The 23,388-nt window shown below is 42.3% G+C and overlaps 1 protein-coding gene across 2 annotated transcripts in view; it reads right to left on the reverse strand.

The window, feature by feature from the left end:
• The window catches only part of vps8 (VPS8 subunit of CORVET complex), a 715,536-nt gene that overhangs the window by 280,744 nt on the left and 411,404 nt on the right, over positions 1 to 23,388 (reverse strand). For both annotated transcript variants that reach the window (XM_068035875.1, XM_068035876.1), the window contains exon 41: positions 16,997 to 17,077. In XM_068035875.1, the coding sequence (XP_067891976.1) occupies positions 16,997 to 17,077 (81 nt within the window). The remainder of the gene's footprint in view (positions 1 to 16,996; positions 17,078 to 23,388) is intronic.

Below are 23,388 nucleotides of genomic sequence, written 5' to 3' on the forward strand. Positions count from 1 at the left end.
GCCTCCACCACCCTCATAGGCAGCGAATTCCAAATCATTTACCACTCGCTGCATAAAAAAAGTTCTTCCTCACATCCCCCACTGCCTCTCTTGCCCAAAAACCTTAAATTGTGTCCCTCGTCCTTGTACCATCATCTCAGAGAGTGCTTTCACTGCTTAACAGGTGATTAACAACTTCTTGGTAGGCATTTCATTCACTTTCAGCTGCACCTCCCTGCTGCCGGCTTTCACCATGGCATGGGAAGAGTTTATACAGCTCTACCTTGCACCTATGAGGGTAAAGAGCAGAAGCCACATCACTACCAACAGCAGCTGCACCAGCTGCCTTCTCCTCAGCCACCTGCCCCTCTACATGGCATTGATGATGGACTCAGAGATCCAGCTGGAAGGAGGCAAGACCCCTAACACAAGGTCTCCAGCCAGAGGATCAGCTCTCTCAACATGTTTGAGCACTGGTGTCTCAGGAGGTTCAGGCTCTCAGCAGTCATTGCTGACATCTGCAGCTTCCTGGAACAAGAGCTCCTCCCCAGTGGAGCAGGTGGGAATGCGTTGCTCGTGGCCGTCAAGGTGGCTGTCATTTGTGGGAGGAAGTGGGGATGATTGTGAAAAATAGGTGCAAGAGTGTAAGAGGTTGAGGGTGAGAGTCAGTGCTGGCTGTTCAGATGCAGATGAGGTGCCTGGGGAGAGAGAAATGTGTGGAGCTGCAAGGTGTGTTGTTCTGAGGAGTGCTGTGCAGGAGAATACGGGGAAAGTCAGAATGTGGGACTTGGCACCTGAAAACATTACACCATTCACCTTTCCTGGCCTCCTAAGGTCCTGGGTCCTCAGTGCACTGTTTCCAGATTAGAGGAACTACACTGTTCCTGCTGACTTAGTTGGCCATTTCCATCCATGCTTGCTTAGTTGGAAAGGTTGCTCTCCAATTCTTGGGGGGTGCTCCCCAGATCCTACAGCAGGACCTCCAGGTTAAGAGTGAGAGACCCGGGGTGGGGGGGGCGCGGGCAGTTGGGGGGAAGCCTTCTCAGGTAGCCTCTCCATTCCTGTTGTTGCTGCAGCCTCAAAAATCCAAGTGCTGGTGAGCCATTGTAACCCAGGCCATGGTTCCTTTAATTAGAAATCCTTCCTTTGGCAGAATGGACACTTCATACCACCTGCCCCCACTAATAGGTCAGGCAACCCGGAGGCGCGACGCTAATGCCATGGCTGAATTACTTGGTTTGTTTGGGCAAGTTTAGTACACAACCTGGTACGCGACAGTAGTGGTCTCTAGAAAAGCCAATTTGGTGGCTACTGCAGATAATGGAAGTACTACATGGGACATGTCTGAGGTATTCTTTTGTGTATTAGGTTAAGGTAAATTGTCGAGCATGCAAGAGGAGATTTACTGTGTGTTAAATCTGTGCTGTAGGTTTACACAAGAATGCTTAATGTTGGAACTCAAAATTAAAACTGCTTCATTACCAAATAGTGCCATCCCTTACCCTACAAGCATATATTCATCAAAATATAATTCTATTCACAATGAAGGAAATGATTAAAGATATGGGTTGGAGATTACAGTTCATGGCTCAACAGGGAGGCAACAAGGAAATCTGGCATTTCCCTGCTAATAAAAATATAAAACAGGAATATAACAGCAACTTGTTCAAGACATGGTAACAATTGCAAATGACAGCAATCGATTGTGAGGCCCGTGCTATTTGCACTCTTACTGTCTTTTGCTTTCTGCAATTTCTTCCTCTCATTTTCCTGTGCCCCTTTACAACTGTCATTGGTGACAAAAGCTAATCTCTCACACAGATTAAGAATGTAAGCTAATCGATGCTGTAACGATTTCTAGCAAATAGTAATAAAGCAACTTGTAATTTAAAAGACTCCCTTTCTCCACAAAACTGGCACAGTTTACTGCAGTACATTACTAATCCAGCATAAGATTTAACTTATTGGAAGGCAGCCGGGATGTGAATTAGACAGTACATCAACATTGCAATGGAAATTCAGTATACAGAGGGTTAAGCAATAAACTCAACAGAGTTTTCACTGCTCAACAAAAAATGAGCAGAGCGACTGTTGCAAATTAGCATCACATGGCAACCAATTAGGATTAACAGCCATACTGCTTAATGAAATGGAAATAGCAATATAATTGATTCCTTTTTATATTAGCAAGCGGGATTTCAGAACCTTGGAATATGGAAAATACCTTGCACAAAGAAGAGAACACAAAAGACTCATTGATTTAGAAATGTGAGGGTCTGTCTATGATTGAAAGGTACTAGGACCTGATTGATTGATTGATGAGTTGATTATCTATTTACATTTAAAGGGGATTTTAAACAAACATTTCTAGTTCTGAATGTCTCCCTGATCTTGGGATCACAAAATGAAAACTAAATGGTGATAGGTGGGCGCTTTCCATGGAATTATAAATTGAAATTAGTATCAGACCGGACTGAAATTGAAATGACAGTACAGTGACCTCTCATCATTTTTGCAGGAGAATTGCTCAAGTACATAAATTCTCTCCTTATGTGCTATACATTTCTATTCCACCCAGAAGAAAGCGATACTTTTGAAATGCATAATTGCTGGTTTCAAATAAGCAGACAATACCCAAACTCTGTTTAACAAATTCTCTTGCCGGTGTACATTTTGGTGAAGAAACTCAATTTTGATTTAACCGAAGGACTATTTCTGAAAACATTTTTTGGTTTGTGTAGTTATACCATTTACACACTCACATTCTTTCATACCCAGTGGCAAAGAACAGATGTCAGCAGCATGAGAACTCCGTCATATACTACCAAAAACAGATGGCTGCTGTTTTAAACTCAAATCTGTCTAAAGGAGAGATCCAGGAAGAATTTTTTTTTTGGAAAATGAATTCTGACGCACCTGCAAGGCACAGAAATTTTACCTTCTCTATAATGAAATAGATTAAATGAACACCTAAATTATTAATATATTTTAATACCCTATTTTTGCTGAGCTTGGAGCTGTAATTAGGGATGTTTGCTGTTTATAATGCTGCACAGTTTGATGAAGGAAAAGGCCTCACACTTCCAATATGCTGCATGTAGGTCAACACATATGCTTATTTTGTAACATTTTATTCATTTCCTTTAGTTGCTTTAAAATCATAGAATCTCAGCACAGAAGGAGGCCATTCGGTTATTGTGAATGGTTGTTTTTTGGACTGGAGGAAGGTATAGAGTGGGGTTCCCCAGGGGTCGGTGTTGGGACCCTTGCTTTTCATCACATATTAATGACCTAGACTTAAGTGTATAGGGCACAATTTCAAAATTAGAAGTATTGTGATGAGGATAGTGATAAACTTCAAGAGGACATAGGCAGGTGGAATTGTCAGACAAGTGACAGATGAAATTTAATGCAGAAAAGTGTGAAGTGATTCATTTTGGTAGGAAGAACGAGAAGAGGCAATATAAATTAAAGGGTACAATTCTAAAGGGGGTGCAGGAGCACAGGGACCGGGGGGTATATATGCACAAATCATTGAAGGTTGCGTGGCAGGTTGAGAAAGTAGTCAATAAAACATATGGGATCCTGGGCTTTATAAACAGAGGCATAAGGTACAAAAACAAGGAAGTTATGATAAACCTGTATAAAGCACTGGTTCTGCCTCAACTGGAGTATTGTGTCCAGTTCTGGCACCACACTTTAGGAAGGATATAAAGGCATTAGAGAGGATGCAGAAAAGATTCACGAGAATGGTTCCAGGAATGAGGAACTTCAGTTATGTGGATAGGCTGGAGAAACAGGGGCTGTTCCCCCTGGAGAAGAAAACATTAAGAGAATATTTGATTGAGGTGTTCAAAATCATGAGCAGTCCTGACAGAGCAGATATAGAGAAACTGTTCCCACTGGCAGAAGGATCCAGAACCAAAGGACACCGATTTATGGTGACTGGTAAAAGAAGCAACAGTGACATGAAGAAAAACTTTTTCTTTTATGCAGCGAGTGGTTAGGATCTGGAATGCACTGTTTGAGAGCGTAGTGGAGGCAGATTCAATTCAGACCATTGGTTATGGGATCGCTTAGCTCTGTTTATCGCATGCTGCTTACGCTGTTTGGCATGCAAGTATTTCTGGGTTGTAGCTTCACCAGGGTGACATCTCATTTTGAGATATGCCCTCCTGCGCTCTTCATTGAACCAGGGTTGGTCCCCCGGCTTGATGGTAATGGTAGAGTGGGGGATATGCTGAGCCATGAGGTTAAAGATTGTGGTTGAGTACAATTCTGCTGCTGCTGATGGCCCACTGTGCCTCACTGACGCCCATTTTTGCATTGCTAGATGTGTTCGAAATCTATCCCATTTAGCACGGTGGTGGTGCCACACAACATGATGGAGGGTATCCTCAAAGTGAAGACTGGACTTTGTCTCCACAAGGACTGTGTGGTGGTCACTCCTACTAGCACTGTCATGGACAGATGCATCTGCAGCAGGCAGATTGGTGAGGACAAGGTCAAGTATATTTTTCCCTCATGTTGGTTCCCTCACCACCTGCCATCTACCCAGTCTAGCAGTTATGTCCTTTAGGACATGGCCAGTTCGGTCAGTAGTAGTGTTACCGAGCCACTCTTGGTGATGGACATTGAAGTCCCGCACCCAGAGTACGTTCTGCACACTTGCCACCCTCAGTGCTTCCTCCAAGTGCTCCAAATGATAAAATTCCATCTGTAAATCTTACATCTGGTGAATGTCCGTTGTGCCTTTCAACAACATCACAGGTGAAAGTTGAGTCGCACCTTAGGGTGTCAAGACACAATATACAAGTGAAACAAACATTAGCTTTTGTTTGAAATCTAATCATGCTATAGTGTAACCTCAGGGGTGCAACAACAGAACCCCCTGGGGATCCGAACTGGACATCATGAGGATGATTTTTAGCTTCCAGCATGTATCAGGTAGGTTGCGATTCAATTTTAGTGATCAGGCCTTATTTATATTCAACAGGCGAGTTGCCAGCCATATTCACAGATCTTATATGCAGCTCACCGATTTGGAAGATGGGAAATGTGTTGGGGAGGATACTACCACATTTTCGGCCACTTAAAAGAGAAATGCACTTTTCAAAGTTGGTCAGTGGAGAGCAGGTTATTGAAACAGCATCATCCAGGGTCCTCAGATTCTCCAGTGTAGCTTACAAAGAGGAAGGAGGTCATCCTCTGTTCCAATGCATGACAGGCATCTGGCCAAATTAGCCAGCAGCAATGGGGAAGCGGCTGAGCAGGTCAATGTCAGCAGCATTGTTCTTTGGATCTGGTTATTGTGTAAAATGTTCAGCAAATTGGCAAGGTAAGACTCTCATTCACATTTGTTTTTCTAGTTAACTCTTCCTCACACCCACTCAGTATGACAACTTGGTGTCGCAGAGTGCTGCTGCTACTGTGAACCCCTGCCATTACACTTATTTGCCTATTTTCTCGTTCTTCAGAGGACGCACAGACTGAAGGGAGAGAAAGCTCCTGAAGATACATTGTCACTTTCTCTTGCCCTTCCAAACTCCAACAAATAGAACTATAAATATTTTTGAAATCTTTATATTCCTGTAATAACCTTGCAAGGTTAGTTGTAAGTAGGTTTGGGTAGCTAGATTTTAGCTTAACTTGACCATTTTTACACTGTATCCTCTGTAATAACTAACAAGGCCCGGTAAGGCATCTTAATACTAACACATGACTAAAGAAGTCATTTTTGTGTCTTGCATTAACAACTGTATTAAACTGTATTAATGTATTAAGTAGTAACCTATCAAGAAACAATGATTACAAAGTAATGGACCTTGAGTGAGTTGCAATTAATGAATTAATAATCATGCTAGAGAGAATGGGCTTTAATTTAAAAGTATTAAGTTTAAAACTAAGTCTCAAGCTTGTAAGAAAGTTCAGTGTCAATAGGATTTTGTAACTCACCGTAACACAAAGTCAGCAGACAAATGCATACTGTAAAAAGTATTGCGACCCTGATAACTTTCAATAGCTTGGCTAACAAAGAATTAATTTCTGTATCGATTACTACCCTGATCTAGTTGGGGCTTAATCAACATCACAGGGCCCGGACCAACCATCAGGCAAACCACAAGCAGGTCTGATGGCCAAAAGGGGATAAAAACCAGGGTCCACAATGCTTTACCATCACGGAAACAATAGAAATCCTCAGAGGTAGAAGCTCAGACCAACAGCCAAGTTCTTCGTCTGACAAGGGACCAAGATCTAAAAGAGAGGACTAGGGTCACCCTGCAACCAGTACTCATCCAGGAAGCGCACCTGCGAAAGCTGTGAAGTTATATCCCCAGGTTTATTAAGTATAATCTATTTTTAATGCTAAGTATTATTTTACTTTTAATAAACTCTCTGAATTTATCAAGTATCCTGTTGCCTTAATTGGTTAAGACTTGCCTGAAGAGTAGGATTTGTTTCTGCAAGGGACTTTCATAGTTGGCATGAATCTCAATATTCGTCTTGGGTGAATGCAGTTCGTTTGAGGGTGTGAGGACTGGGAGAAATGTTGGACATGATTGTTAATGCAGGGGAGCAGCAATTGTTTAGCTGAAGCCCTCTTTAATAAGCTGTTTCTAAAGAGCTTGAACTACAGTTAGGTGTTGGTACCCTCCCACTTCATCATCATCCACTTTTTCAGTGCTCTCTTCCTCATGCAATGGTGGTGCTATGTGTTATCCCTGTTGCACAGTGAAGTTATGCAGCAGGTAAAGGCTAAAAGGGAACCCTAAACCTCTTTCTCACCTGGTCGTAACAATAGGAACAAGTTCATAAGTAGGTACAGATTTAAAGTTTTTAATATATTAAAATAAATAACATAATAAACCCATGAAGAATTAAACAATTCAGAATAAAATGCTTATTCTTATCATAGAGTTACCAGCTCAGTATTGCAAATAGCTGGAAAATGTTTTAAAAGCTTGTTCCTCTATTGAGAGCCTGGCGCTCAATTGACAATGCCCGGCTAGAGCTTTGGTGTCCATTTTCCCACAAATGTTTTGGTTGCTGTAGATAGATATAGCCAAGCCCCTTCCCCATTTCAGCCTGACTCATTGGCCTCCAACTGTTTGCCAGCTCACCTCCTGAATGCTTCCTTACTGATCTGCTCATCCTAAATTCTTCCTGCCCCACGAACATGCTCTAATCCTTAGTGCTTACTGGCAGACCCTTTGCCGACCCAGGCCCAGAGTGCTTCCAACCTGGCTGCCCCACTCTTGTACATGTCCTAGTGCCTCCCAAAGAATGAGGTGGACATACTTTAATCAAGTCGCTCCTTTTCAACCTGTTTTACATCTGAAAACATGTTCATACCTGTGCCTACTTTCTACAGTGTCCCTTGTACATTTTCTCCCTGGAACACGTTCCACTATGTATAGGACACTGAATGTATGTTCTGTAAATAATATTTACTTTAATAGAATTTCTCTTTTTGTTTTAAAGCACATAGTTCTCACTAAGGGTCCAGAGATTGCCACTGACAACCAGGCTCAGTTTATTTAATCACTGCTGTCAGTTTATTGCTGTCTCTGTTGGAGAATTATTGACTAAAATATAATAAGGATTTATCATTCCAGTTATATCAGCTATATTTGACTTTTTAGTGTCTTTCACTGGGAGGATGCTGAGATTCCCAGGACAATAACTACTGAACATTAAAAACCGCTTCAGCTTTAAATCACAGCTGGAAGGTACAATCCTTCTTCAACAGAGCCTTCTATTACCATTCATCCTAATTACACAAATAGCGAGCTTCCTGGTTTAATGAATGTAATGTATGCTTTACATGCTTTTAAATATAAACCCATTGATCAACTGGATAATCCATCCTTATTGCATCTACATATAAGATTTTCTCTGTGTTGAAAAATAATAGACCAGACGATAGTCAAGTCAACCCCTGTGTGATATGCTGCCCAATTAGAAACCATCTCAAAGTTATATGCAGAGTTCTAGCAACAACTCATCACAAAGTCAACATTTTTCTATAAATAAGTGAGAGAGAATGTCGATGTGTGTTATTCAATGACTTCCAAATTTACTACAGTGTTCAAATAATCACAAATTGAGAACACACGTTATTTTCCTCCAATCGTAGGCATGATGCCCTTGTTTAGCTGGCCTTTCTTATGGAAATTTGGAATTGCTGGATTTCTGCTGAGTTTTGCTGTTGTGTATGGAATTTGGAATGTTAAATAAACATTAATAGAAAAATGATAATGCGAAGAGAAGAGTGACTAAAATTCATCCTTCTCACATATTGTACTATCGGCATTGGAATCACAGTTCTAATGTGTCTGTCATGCAGGACCTAGGTCCCAATCTGTAGACCGTAGTAAAAACAATAGAAATTCTAGACAATTACTTATTTCTTACAAAAATTCAGATCACCCTAATGTCAAAAAAAAGAAAATGGCCAAGAGACAATTTTTCTATCAAGAGTTTCGAAGAGAGACATTTCTGCAAGACAAGAGCAACTCTACTAAGCAGACAGTTCTCTTTTGGACTTTGCGTTAAAACATTCCTGTTGAAGTGGCTTGAAAACTATAACATCAAATAATTTATTGAACTTTACTCTTGATTTGACTGGATTTCTAAGATTGATTTACAATTGGTTGGAAGAAACAGCTGCATCGAAACAGTATGATCATTATCAGATAAATCAATGATACTTAGAAAAGATAATTCCAAGAATTCCTGTTGTGTGCTGGGAACTGCACAGTTCGGAGAATAAGAGACATTTATAACCTGTACCACATTAAGTGAATTATATGATTCTCAATATACCAAGATACCCTTCACACCCGACCAATCTTCCTCTATCTCTGAAAGCATTGATTTTTATTCTCTTCTAATTTTGCTTCGTTTCCTGAAAGTAGCGGTTTGTGCTGAAAACACAGTTCAACATATGGCAATGGCTGTATGGTACTCTATCCAACTGGTAACTCATCAACTGGACAGTTGGCTATTTGACCCTTTGGTCATCACAACCACATGTAACTATGAAGCTATCGGGCATCCAAACATGCATGCTTCCAGCAGCAAGCACTGCTTATCGATTGGGAGTAGGACTCTGACCAATTTCCCCCTTCCTTAGCTTGGTTCCCTCCCCTCAAAATTAGGACCATAATAACAATGTGAAACTCAGCATAACATACATCCACATAGAATTTACAGCACAGAAACAGGCCATTTAGCCCAGCTAGTCTGTGCCGGTATAAGAGCAAAATACTGCGGATGCTGGAACTCTGAAATGAGAACAGGAAGTGCTGGAAATATTCAGCAGGTCTGGCAGCATCTGTGTAGAGAGAAACAGAGTTAACGTTTCAGGTCTGTGACCCTTCATCAGAAAGGGCAAAAGTTAGAAATGTAACAGTCTTTGAAAGAGGGGAGGAAGAACAAGAAGGAAGGTCTGTGATTGGACTGGTGGGGGGGAGATTAAATGACAGATGTCATGGAACCAAATGCAAATGGAAGTGCTAAACTGTTATAGTGAAAGACAAAGCATGAGTCCAGAGAGAGTGCTTGCTAATGGCAGAATAATGAATGGCTCTGTACAAAAGCAAAAACATGAAAAACAAGTTGAAGACTAGAACATGGTTAAAAAATAATTTAAAAAAATATATAAATAAAAATAAAAAAAATATTGGGGCTCATGGTCTGAAATTGTTGAGTGCCTAATTGGAAGATGAGATGCTGTTCCTCGAGTTTGCATTGTGGTTCACTGGAACGCTGCAGCAGGCCGAGGAGAGAAATGTGGGCATGGGAACAAGGTGGTGAATTAAAACGGCAAGCAACCGGAAGCTCGGGATCATGCTTGTGGACCGAGTGGAGGTGTTCTGCAAAGCAGTTACCCAATCGCGTTTGGTCTCCCCAACATAGAATAGACTGCATTGTGAGCAGTGAAAACAGTATATTAAATTGAAAGAAGTACAAGTAAATCGCTGCGTCACCTGGAAGGAGTGTTTGGGGCCTTGGATGATGAAGAGGGAGGAGATAAAAGGGCAGGTATTACACCTCTTGTGATTGCATGGGAAGGTGCCGTGGGATGGGGACGAGGTGTCGGGGGTAATGGAGGAGCGGACCAGCGTGTCATGGAGGGAACAGTCCCTTCGGAATGCTGATAGAGGAGGGGAGGGGAAGATGTGTTCGGTGGTGGTATCACACTGGAGGTGGCGGAAATGGCGGAAGATGATCCTTTGGATGTGGAGGCTGGTGGGATGGAAATTGAGAACAAGCGAAATCCTGTCACAGTTCTGTGAGCGAGGGGAAGGGGTGAAATAATGAACAGCTCTGTAAGAAAGAAAAAACATGAAAAACAAGTTTAAGTTTTCCCGTTCTCGCCCGACTGGAATACTTCATCAACTTTGCTTCCAATTTCCACCCTTCCCTCACCTTCACATGGTCCATCTCCAACACTCCCCTTCTCTTCCTCAACTTCTCGGTCTCCATCTCTGGGCTGCCCACTAGTATATATTATAAGCCCATTGACTCCTATAGCTAGCTCGACTGCACTTCCTCACACCCTGTCTCCTGTAAGGATTCCATTCTCCTAGTTTCTCTGACTCTGGCCCATCTGTTCTGATGATGGAACCTTCCACAACAGCGCCTCTGATATGTCTTCCTTTTTCCTCAACTGAGGATTCCCCCGCACTGTGGTTGACAGGATCCTTGACTGTGCGCGACCCATTTCCCACACTTCGGCCCACACCCCTTCCCCTACCTCCCAGAACTGCGACAGGGAAGCAGTGATTTACATGTACTTCTTTCAATTTAATATACTGTATTCGCTGCTCACAATGTGCTCTCCTCTACACTGGGGAGACCAAAAGCAGACTGAGCGACTGCTTTGCAGAACACCTATGCTTGGTCCGCAAGCATGATCCCGAGCTTCCGGTTGCTTACCATTTTAATTCACTACCTTGTTCTCATGCCCACATTTCTCTCCTCAGGTTGCTGAAGTGTTGCAGTGAAGTTCCATGCAAGCTCAAGGAGCAGCACCTCAGCTTCCATATCGGCACTCTACAGCCTTCTGGACTCAATATTGAGTTCAACAATTTCAGACCATGAGTCCCATTATTTTTTATTTATTTATTTTATATAGTTTTATTTTTTAATTATTTATTTTGAAACCATGTTCTAGTCTTAAACTTGTTTTTCATGTGTTTGCTTTTGTAGAGCTGTTCATTATTCTGCCATTAGCACTCTCTCTGGACTCATGCTTTGTCTTTCACTATAACTATTTAGCATCCATTTGCATTCGGTTAACACTCCCTCCTTCGTCCTATCACAGACTTTCCTTCTTGTTCTTCTTCCCCCCCCTCCCCCCTTTCATTTGCTCAAAGAGTGTTACATTTCTAACTTTTGCCGTTCTGATGAAAGGTCACAGATCTGAAACGTTAACTCTGTTTCTCTCTCCATAGATGCTGCCAGACCTGCTGAGTATTTCTGGCATTTTCTGTTCTCATAGTTTGTGCTGGTGTTTATACTCCACATAGGTCTCCTCCCATTCTATTTACCTCATCCCAGCTTGTTAGCATACCTTCTATTCCCTTTACTCTCATGTGCTGGTCTAGCTTCTTTTTAAAAGCACCTAAGCTATTTTAAAAAGAAAAAAGCAAAGACTTGTATTTCCAAAGCACTTTGCATGACCACAGGTCATCCCCAAAGCGCTTTACAGCCAATGAAGTACTTTTGAAGTGTAGTCACTGTTGTAATGTGGGAAATGCAGCAGCCAATTTGCACACAACAAACTCTCACGAACAGCAGTGTGATAATGGCCAGATACTCTGTTTTTATGATGTTGATTGAGGGATAAACATTAGTCAGGACACCGGGGATAACCCCTCTGCCCTCCTTTGAAATAGTGCCATGGCATCTTTTACATGCACTTGAGAGGGCAGACAGGGCCTCAGTTTAATGTCTCATCCAAAAGACAGCACTGGGAATATCAGCCTAGATCTTTGTGCTCACGTCTCTGGAGTGGGACTTGCACTTACAACCATCTGACTCAGAGGCAAGGGTGCTACCCACTGAGCCACAGCTGACAATTTTCCTCAACCACCTCCCGTGGCAGCAAGTTCCACATTCGATAGGCAGCTCTGAATCTGGGATCAGCATGGTCTAAGCTACAAAAAACACCAAGTGATACAAATATCCACTTAAGCAAGGAGGAAATTTTCCCTTTTCAAGGTGTTTGTGCCACATATCACTCCTGTAGTGTTTAATCATATTTTGTTGCAAAAGTTTAAAAAAATAAATTGTTGCAATTATAGTTGTCACATTACCTGCCTCTCGATAAAACTAAAAACAATCCGTCATGCTACTCAGTCCTCCTACTTCTGTTGAAAGCATAAGCATGTGGATTCTAGGCAAGAAAAGAAATGGACTCTATTGTGATGGCATCCACTGTTGCGTAACCAGTAGTCACTGTCTTAGGCTCATACATAAAGAATGGCCAATAGGAATGGAGGGGCCACCTCCCACCAGATTGTACTCAAGCATTTATTAACTCCTCGAGGAGAGGAGGAGGTCAAAAAAGTGCAAAGCGTTTTCAAGATCCATAACGTAGTCGTCCTGCAGCTATTGGGTTAGCAACTGGCCCAGTTTCTTTTCTCTAAGACACAATCCCTTGTGTCTCCACTATTATCTCACAGACCTCAAATCACCCAATTAATCTACACCATGCAGCAGTTCTTAAAGAACAGCAGCAATCCTAGAAATTAAAATGTTGATGCTGTTGACCACTGATTAACTAGCTATACAAGGACTGGTAGCAAGATATTGAACGATGAATATATCTCTTTGGTGAAGGTTAAACTATACTCAAACAATGCTGTTTGTCGCTATCCCATTTTATTAGCATACTGTGTTCCTTGGCCTTGAATTGCTTAGATAATAAATTCAAATACCCACAGTTGATCCTGCTCAGTCATGGTGTAGTCCCTTCTGATAAGTCACTTTGATGTGGAAAAGTGGTTTGTAATTGTAGTTTGAAAAGACCTTATTTTCTAGAAATCAGCACACCAAAACAGAGCCTTCAACTGACATGCCATAAAATGCATGACTGAAATAAATTCCAACACCGCTCGAATGCCTGATGCCACAGAAAGAAGATAGTAAAATGTAGGGAGACAAATTAAAAAATGAAGTTCCTGCTTTAGAATTTTATATCAACCACTATTAATGGCCTATTGTTTTTCAGAGATAATAAAAGAAAGACAAGGACACCCCCCGAAACCCTGCCCTAATTTCATTTGGGATTTCTGGGCTGTGATACAGAAACACTCTATGCAATCATACAATTTCCTCAACAACAGGCAACATGCTGGCCAACTTCAATTCTGGTATGTGCTTTAGTATTCATGCGTTTTGGAATTGAGCATGCCTTGATGCCACAACAGCCCGGGCATCACTTCCCTTCTCTTCAAAGCTGCCTCACTGAGCTGATACATTTTTATCAATGGTGTTAGACAGATGGGTTCTACACGATATATAATTAGATGCAGCTAATCCATTAAGAGAGAATGGGTTCAATAGCAAAACGGCCAATAAATACAAGGAAACTTGATTAAAGAACCAGTAAAATACAAGATGGATAATCTTACTATTCTCCTCTTTCCAGATACACCTGCCAGTTGAAAGGCAAGATTGAGAGTCAGCGTAGACCTGCTAAATTATTTGGCTGCCAAATTAAAAATAATTGATGAAATATGAATAATTGTTCCACAAAATCTGGAGTGGTGTTCTTAAAATCAGTCCAAGATGTTTCCACAGACTGAGTGAGATGGTGTAAGTATCCGATGTAATGGAAATAGCTCTCCAGATTTATATTAATAGAGCTAGGTCAGTACATAGCAGAAAGAGACATTTTGGCAATCTCACAATGCAGTTTGAATGGTTATTCTGATTCACAGGATGGGGAATTAAAAAGTTTGAAGAGCAAAATCCTGTGAATGTGAAATTAGAAAACCATTATTTGGAAATTAGGGTGGGGACTAGGAGCTGTTGGCTCCTCATGTCAGGGAGGAAAATTTGAGATAGCACCTCCTTCCTGGAAGTGAAATCAGTTCAGGGCTATTTAATATCAGGATGGCAGAGAATTAAGAGGACAGTAATGAGTTATCAATATGCCCTTTCTCCAGACCAGGATCTCGGTATTTTAACTACAAGTTTTTATTGCTTTAATGTACATTTCTTCAGTATCTACTGTGTCAGTATCTGACTGTCATATCAGTTAAAGGCGTGGTGTGACTAGTCTATTTTAAAGCAAAGCCTATTTACTCAGCAGAGTCTATTTGAACAACGCACTACAGCAAACAAAATCTACATAAAAAGATTCTCTATGAACCAGAGGAAACAGAACTCATGACCAAAACTGCCGCAATGTATCCCAATAAAGGCAAAATGCAGGCAGTGGTGGATTGCTATGTATAAATGATGTGCGTAAAATCAATCGCAGTCACAGCAGAGCGGCATTCAGGCATGATGGGCGGGGCAAGTATCCAATCATCTCCATTCTGGATGGAAATAGTGGCGTCAGTATGTGCCCTTCTTTTATTCCATAATTTAAGTTGGAATGGTTTTCAGTAAATTACTTTCATTTTAGAGCAAAAGAAACTCAACTGAATACTGTGTATAGCACAGATGTCTCAATCTCCTTAAATATTCATAACTCGAGGAATTGTAATGCCAGAGTTACAAACTCTCATTAATAAAGAAATATGAAATTTACATTTGCAAACAGATACTGAAGACCAAGTGGGACAACAGAAAACAAATGATCCATTCACAAATTAGATATATGCAAATTGAGAAATTAAATTAGCTTTTACAGAAGGTGCAGAGGTCAGCAAACTTGCACTCTGATGCACCCAAGGGTTTAATTAAAGATTTAGCCAACGATCTAAACTTTTCTGAAGCACTCACTTCAACCTAAATTAATGCAAGTTATTTCAAGTCAACAGTAGATCACACTTCCTTTATCAACAACTTCTCAGCTTTGTTTTTTGTTTCCTTATTTCTTTCTATATCTGCTCTGACTTTCTCCCCCTACTCCTGAAGATGACGACACATGCTGGTACAGCTTTGGTACCTCAACTAAAAGGCCATTCTTCAGGCTGGACTTAGTTCCCCCCCAGGTGTCAAGGTCCATGGTGTGGGGGGGGGGGGGGGGGCGTGCCTGAAGATGCCTCCGAGAGAGGGCTGCCACGCACCGTGACGCCAGGAGGGCCCGGCCGGATATTGCTGGTGGCAGTGAGGCCTTGTAGCGGGCCCCCCCCACAACTGCTCGGCGACGGGACCCCCATTTGCATCGTTAAATAAATGTAAATGAGTGCCTTAATTAAACTTATGTTTCCGCCATCTGTCCTGGTGCGATCTTGCTGCCGCTGATTGGCACTCCGCGCCTTGGGATCCCCATCCAGGGAAACGAGGCGCAACACCGGTGGGGAGGAGCTAAGTTTCTCAGTGTGGGGCAGGGGGAAATGGGGTCAAAGTCACATCATTGGTGTAGGGGATGGTGGAAAGGGTTGGAAGTTAAAGTTTATGCAGTTTTGGGCGGTCGGGGTGGAGGGTGGGGGGTTGGGCGGGGGAGGTCAGACTGTATAGAGAAGTGTTTTGGGAGGAAAGGGAAAATTAATAATTGTATGGTTATTGGGAGGTGGGAGAGGGGCAAAATAATTGTATTTAATTGTTTTTCCCATTCGCTTTATCTTTAAATATTTAAATCTGCCGGTAGGGCTGACAGCCCTTTAAAAATGGCATCAGTGCCTGCACAAAGGCAGCTGATGCCATTACAGGGGATGGACAGCCCGCCCCCTCCATGTAATCGGGGGGTGGGGGGGGGGGGGGCGCCCCGGGTATTGAAATAAATCGCCACACGGAAGACTATGGCATCTCCGTGACATATGGCCGGCATGAGCAGGCCGCTGTTTTTCTTGCCTGCCGCCAACCTCAGTGGAGGGCACAGAAGATTTAGCCCTTCATGTGAGAGCCTGGAGCATAAATGCTGGGAGCTCACTCACTGTAAGCGACAATGGAGCTGAATCAGACTCTCTGGCCACAATTTTAAACCCACAATATGGGCAGGAAAGGGACACTTGAGACATTAAAATCCTAAATATCAAAATCCCATCTCAAGCAAGAACTTCTTTTTGATATTACTAAAAGCACCCTCTTTCAATATCATTTATGAATAGTGTAAACACTATAAAACTCCTAGCAGATGTCTCCAAGCATTTTATCATCAATGTTCTGCTTTCCATTGCTACACTCATTTTTAATCCAATTGGTCAGTCTGCCATTAATTCCATAAATCTTAATTGTCCTGTTAAGCCTTACATGTGGCCCTAATTTGAATACCATCTAAAAACCCAACTAGATTTTATTCACCGTATTATCTTCAACCAATCCCATTATGTGCACCAAGAATTGCAGCACAGTTGTGGGTATGATTGTCTCCTTGCAAATACCTGCTAACTATTATAGTCTCTGCTCTCTAGATAACAACTGATTATATTCTGTAAAATGTTCTCAAGTATTTTTGTCACTAAAGAGGTTAGCCACATTCTCCTTCAGTTTCTAGTTCATACCTATCATGGGAAACCCTGAAACAATGTAGGTGGATCTTTATTCCGTACCTAACCCAAATGAATCGATGAATTGAGAGTCCATCAAAGAAAGAACTGGCAATTATACGGTGTCTTTCATGACCTCAAGATGCCCCAAAGAGCTTCAGAGCCGGTGAAGTAAGCACTTTTGAAGTGCTTTTGAATTGTAGTTACCAATGTTATGTTGGGATACTGACAAAGGGGTCAAAAATGGATAATAAATTCTCCCACTTTGTGAACAAAATAATTCTTCAACCTTTACTCCCTTTAAAAGTCTCAGAGAACATGACACATGATTGGCAATTAACATTTCCTTTGAGGGGGGGGGTCAGTGATTTTTCTTCAGAACTGGTTCCCTGACTACTCACTTGCTCATAATTGAATGTGTCTAACATTCCGAGTATAAGTGTTTGAATTTCTCCAAGTTTTCCTTTTCCATACATTGGATCCTGCAAATAAAGAGATATAAGACAATAGTTATTGTAAACAGTTTATAAACTGCAGAAAAATCCTAACTTCAGTCAAATTCTCACATCGCTCAAATTTAATATAAAACTATTCACTTTCAGTTTCTCTCTTGCAGCCACATAACTCCCACAATCATTTGTATTTATATAGAACCTTGAACTTAGTAACTGTTCCAAGGTGTTGCACAGAGCTGAAAACAAATTTGCAAAGGTGACTGAAGAAATAGATTTTGAAGAGACTTTAAGATCAGACCGAAAAGGCAAAACATTGGGGTTTAGGAAGACAGTTCTGAGTGCAACACCATGATGGCTAAACTTTAGGAGGGAGGGAGGAAATGCACAGGTCTTCAGTCAGGGAACTGAACCATGTGCCCTGGGACATAAGGCTAGAGGAGGCTGCAGGAATCGGGTAGAGCAAAGCTGTGACAGTATTTATAAACTTGTCAAGGAGTCTGAATTTAACATGTTGGGGTCAGAGGGCCATTAGAAATGAGTGAGGATAGGGGTGATAGTGAAGCAATATTTAGTAGGAGATCAGATGTGCACAGCAGTTGGATGAATTGTATATCATGAAGGTGGAGGTGGAAGATTCAGGAAATTGGAGAGGAAAACATTGTAGAAATTGAGCTGGAAGCCAATGAAGCATCGCTGAAGTGTTCAGCAGCAATGAGAATGAGTTAAGGACCATATTGGAAATGTAGTAACACATAATTTTAGTGATGGATGGGATATTGGGTTTGAAGCTGAGCTGGGCTCTATGACTACACACACCAGAGTTCAGCCTAAGTGAGCAGGGGAGGTGCAAGGACTTAGATGCAGTTTTCTCTGTGCCAATATTAAGTTGGAGAATGTTCTACCTCATCCAGGCCTTGATTACAGAGAGTTTACAGCCAACCTACTCAGAGGCCTCTGCATATGATTTCACAAACCAGTTGCATAGGGAGTGGAAGGTCATTTAGGATTAGAATTCCCAATTACCCTAACAATACGGTTAGGATCAGAAACTCAGTTCAGCAGAGGATCAAACCTTTAGCCTATTGCTCTGTCCGACTGAGTTGGTGTTCCAACATGCTGCAACGAGCTCCATTTCCCCCAACAGTTTTTCACTTTGTTAGAATGAGAGTTCCAATGGCTAACGCACCAGAAACTGTGTGAAATGCAACCTATTGCTGCAACCTTGTAGTATTTATTTCTAATCATATCACTAACTCGTGGAAACATTAACATACTTGTAATAACAATTTGCATTTATATAGCCCCTTTAATATATTACAACATCCCAAGGCATTTCACAGGAGCATTACCACACACAATTTGACACTGAAGCACATAAGGAGATACTAGGACAGTGACCAAAAGCTTGGTCAAAGGGGTAGGGTTTTTAGGGAGGTTTTAAATAATAGCTTATGAAAAAAAATCAGTAAATTCCACAGAATGATTTTTTTTTTAAATGTAAGTACTGTGGGTGATGTCCAAAACCTGCATGTTATTGTTAAGAAAAAACAAGAAATGCTGGAACCAGTCAGCAGGTCTGGCAGCATCTGTGAAAAGAGAAGCAGAGTTAACGTTTCAGGTTAGTGACCCTTCTTCGGACCTAGTAGCATGACCATACCGTTTTGGCTTCTGAACTCTAACCAAATGGATTCTGAGTTTGCCTCCTCAAGGATATCTCCTTTTTCCAACATTACAATGCCTTCCCTAATCAATACTGCCATCCAACTCTCTTTTATCCTTCTCCGCCTTTTCTGAACACTTTATATCCTTGTATATTAAGCATCCAGTCCTTACCATTATTAAGCCACATTTAAGTTATGGCCACATCATCATATTCCCATACTGCTATTTGTGCTTGTAGCTCACAAACCTCATATACCACATTTTGCACCTAGCATACATGCATTAAAATCCCATCTTTGCATGCCTTGTAGCCCTTCTCAGTCTGCTCCTATCTAATATGGAACTACTCCCTTCTCTAGTACTGTCCAACACTCTCACACTATACACCTTATTCCTCTTTTCTACTTCTATATGCTGGTGCCCACCCCGCTGCCAATTTCATTTAAACCTTCCCCAACCACAGTAGTGAAACTCCCCGCGAGGACCTTGGTCCCAGTCCAGTTGGGACGCAAACCGTCCTTTTTGAATAGGTGCCTTCTGCCCCAGAACTGATCACAATGCTCCAAGAATTTGAAACCCTCTCTCCTGCACCATGCTTCAAGCCACACATTGATCCTCCCTATCTTCCTATTTCTGCTCTCGCTAGCATGTGGCACTGGGAGTAATCGAGAGATTACTACCTTCGAGTTCCTACTCTTTACTTCCGCCTTATCTCCTGAAAATCTGACCACTGGACCTCAATACCTGCCCTTGCTACGCCGTCGGTACCAACATGCACCACTACTTCCGTCTCACTCCTTTTCCCCTGCAGAATATCCTGCACCTTCTCTGTGATGTCCTTTACTCTGGAACCAGGGAGGCAACACACCATGTGGGACTCATGATGACCATTACAGAAATGCCTGTGTCCTGGACTATGGAATCTCCTATAATAACTGCATTTCCGCATTTTGCTGCTCCCTCCTGTACAGTTCTTTGCCCATCGTTGCCATGGTCTGGGCTGCACTCCTTCAAGGTAACTTCATTCCCAGCAGTCTCCAATGCTGAGTACTGGTTTGAGACTGGCACACACCCCGAAGTCTCCTGCACCTCCTGCCTCTTCCCAGTCTTCTAATGGCCGCCCATCTGCTATTATGAATTTTTACTGCCTGTGGGGTGACCATATCCTGGAAATTATGATCCAGGAAACTGTCCTGCCGTGACTCTAGCTGCCCCTCAAGCTCGGAAATCCTGAGCTCGAGCTGAAGCAGCTGGAAACACTTACGACACACAAAGTGTCTTGGAGTTCCCACATAGCGCAAGAATTGCAAGCAACAGGTCGCAGCTGCTCATCTATGATTAAAAAACCCTATTCCCTCTTTTACAATTTAGTTAGTACCTTGTTTAAACTATTAATTTTAATTAATGCCTCTCAACCTGCTTTGTGCTAAACCCATTAATTCACTTACTGTTATTCTTACCCGGATTGAAATTTTTAATTTCCCAGCTCAAAATTTGTATGAATGCCCTAGTTTCCAGAGAAAAAGAGAAATACTCACCGACCAATAACTTATCTGCTTTCCTGTGACATCACACTTTGATATTTTCTTTTCGAGCCCGGTCTTATCCATGCCGCCGGTGTCACTGTGCTCTCGCTCTCTCGCGCTGCTTTCTATCCCTGCCGCTGTTCTTGCTCTGTTCTCACTCTTTATCCATGCCGCCAGTCTCGCTGTGCTCTCGCTCTCTATTCCGGCTGTCGGTCTCGCTGTGCTCTTGCTCTCTGCCGCTGCTCTCGCTGTGCTCTCACATCCCTGCTGCCGGTCTTGCTGTGCTGTCACTCTCTGCCACTGCTCTCATATCCCTGCTGCCGGTCTCGCTGTGCTCTTACTCTCTTTTGCTGCTCTCTAACCCTGCCGCCGGTCTCGCTCTGTTCTCGCTCTCTTATCCCTGCTGCTAGTCTCACTGTGCTCTCGTCTCTGCTGCTGCTCTATTATCCCTGTTGTCGGTCTTGCTGTGCTCTCGCTCTCCGCCACTGCTTTCTTATCGCTGTCGCTGGTCTCACTGTGCTCTCGCTCTCTGCCACTACCCTCTTATCCCTGCCGCCGATCTCTCTGTGCTCTCGCTCTCTGCTGCTGCTCCCTTATTCCTGCCACTGGTCTCGCTGTGACTGGGTGGTACAAGTTTGGAACTCTCTTCCACAAATGCCAATTGATACTGTGTCAATTGTTCATTTTAAAACTGAGATTAATTGATTTTTATGAATCAAAGTTATTAAGGGACATGGGGCAAAGGCAGGCACATGGAGTTAGACTGCAGATCAGCCGTGATCTCACTGAATAGTGGAATAGGGTTAGGTGCTAAGAGGCCTACGCCTGTTCCTACCCGAGAAGAATCAGTCCTAGCGGCCTTTTATATTGTTTCTCTGTTAGGTCTAGCAATCACCCACTAAAATTACGGCAAGACATCAGGAGAAGTCCTAAGGACTTTCAGGGCCTTACGAGTGTTTATCATCTGTCCTTTCAGCAACAGAAAATTGGACGGAAGATAATTATAACAGGATTTTCAACATTGTAATAAGGCTTACAGAAGATTATCTCCAATACAATTTGGAACCTGGCCAACTACAGTAAAAGGTGAATTTGATTAGAGGCATCACAGCTGCCAGTCAGGTGCTTTCATAGCATATCAGGGGTTTTGGAAGAACCCTCCACAAGAAACTGGAGACATCACTGTCCTGTGTTTTAGTCATCAGAATGCCACTGATACCAAATGAGCCTGTTGGTGGGCTAACAGTTAGGAGCCTGTGAGTCACATTACCTCTGTTGAGGTAAAAAAAAATGTTCTGTAAGACATCTATTATGCAAAAATGCCTTGAACCAAAAGGCAGCAGATAAAACAAATTGGAAAGAAAATTAGCATCCAATGACAATTTAGAATGGCTGTCATCCGATGGATGATCTCAGTCAAGTTTTCAGTTTTATGCCTAGAGGCAGTATCAGGGAGACATAAGGAATAAGAATGACTATTTGAAAAATTACTACAATAAATAATTAAATAGAGATCCAGATCGTTAAAAGGACTGCTGTAGGTTACTCCGTGAATCCTTTAAAAGCTGCGTCATTGATTTTTGTGGGGCCAGAAAGAACATGGGTGTTTCTCCTGGCTCCACAAGTATCCGCCGGCCTGCTGCTGGTCCCCCTGTGCCCAACTCTTTCTCCCCCCCCCATTCCACCCTGATGCCCTCCCTCTCCCACTCTTAAGTGCGACCTTGTGGCTCAGTTTTGCAGAACAGCTGTCAGATTTCCTGCCCCGCCTCTCAATCAATGAGCTGGAGACTGGCCAATCACATTAAAATGGTTTGTGCCATTTGTGGGTGGTGCGATTTCTCCTCCCACCTCACCTGCCTTCCATCTGACAACCAGCCCCAATGAACTTAAGTCCAGTACAGTGCCCTGAGAATTCCAGCGAGCATCTTACAATAGTGAATCTTAAAAACAAAAAAGCTGAAGAAATAGAAAAGTAGGCTAAAAGTTTCTCTTGTAATTTAAAAAGTGAAAGTAAAACTATGATGTAGCAGGTAGCAATATTGCACAGCAGGCGTTTTTGGAAGCTGTCAACAGAAAGCTTCATATCTCTGTGATAGCCATTACTGCTCGTCTTGTCAAGAGAATCCATCTGCAGCTTTTCTGACATGTCATGCATCTCGCCCCCATATCTTTTTTACACTGACCTAAAGTGCATTGGGCATTCTGCTTTTGTCTTTATCTTGTTAATTTCCTCTGCAGCAGGTTTATTTCACCATTACTCTTCTTTCCAATGGTCTTTAGCGCTTCTCAGACAAATTATTGCTGTCAGAAACAGACAAAATGGCAAAGAAAAACTGACCCATGTCAAGCACATCTCTGCAACAAGCATACAAAATATTTTGTTCTCCAATCGACCTTTCCAACTGTTCCAGTAAACACAAACTCAAATAGACCTTTCTCCACTAATTCCCCTTGGTCAAGTCCCTGCTCAGTTAATTATTTTTGACAGCATAATTCTCAGGAGGGCTTTCTCTAACAAGTGAGAGAAATAGACAGGCACTCAACCAAAACGAACATCAATGAGAACATCAATGTCATTTTGTGCATACACACACACAGAGGCGATTGGAGTTTGGGGGCAGTCAGTTCATGCTAGAGAGTTTTGGTATAAAAATATTTGATGAGAAACATAAAAAGGTCTCATAACTATTGTCTGTTCAAATGTCTCACAAATTGCCAGCAACTCAGTTGCTATTCTAATGAGATTTTATTTTTAGATTCCTCTGTTCCTCTGGCCACCTTGCATCTCTTTTCCCTTTTCCCTTTACCCTCTCCTCCTTTAAAATACTCATAAAACCCACTTTCATCCAGTGGCACAGTGGCGCAGTGGTTAGCACCGCAGCCTCACAGCTCCAGGGACCCGGGTTCGATTCTGGGTACTGCCTGTGCGGAGTTTGCAAGTTCTCCCTGTGTCTGCGTGGGTTTCCTCCGGGTGCTCCGGTTTCCTCCCACAAGCCAAAGACTTGCAGGTTGATAGGTTAATTGGCCATTATAAATTGCCCCTAGTATAGGTAGGTGGTAGGGAAATACATAGGGACAGGTGGGGATGTGGTAGGAATATGGGATTAGTGTAGGATTAGTATAAATGGGTGGTTGATGGTCGGCACAGAC

Source organism: Heterodontus francisci, chromosome 7 (assembly GCF_036365525.1).
Source record: "Heterodontus francisci isolate sHetFra1 chromosome 7, sHetFra1.hap1, whole genome shotgun sequence".
Taxonomy (NCBI): Eukaryota; Metazoa; Chordata; class Chondrichthyes; order Heterodontiformes; family Heterodontidae; genus Heterodontus; species Heterodontus francisci.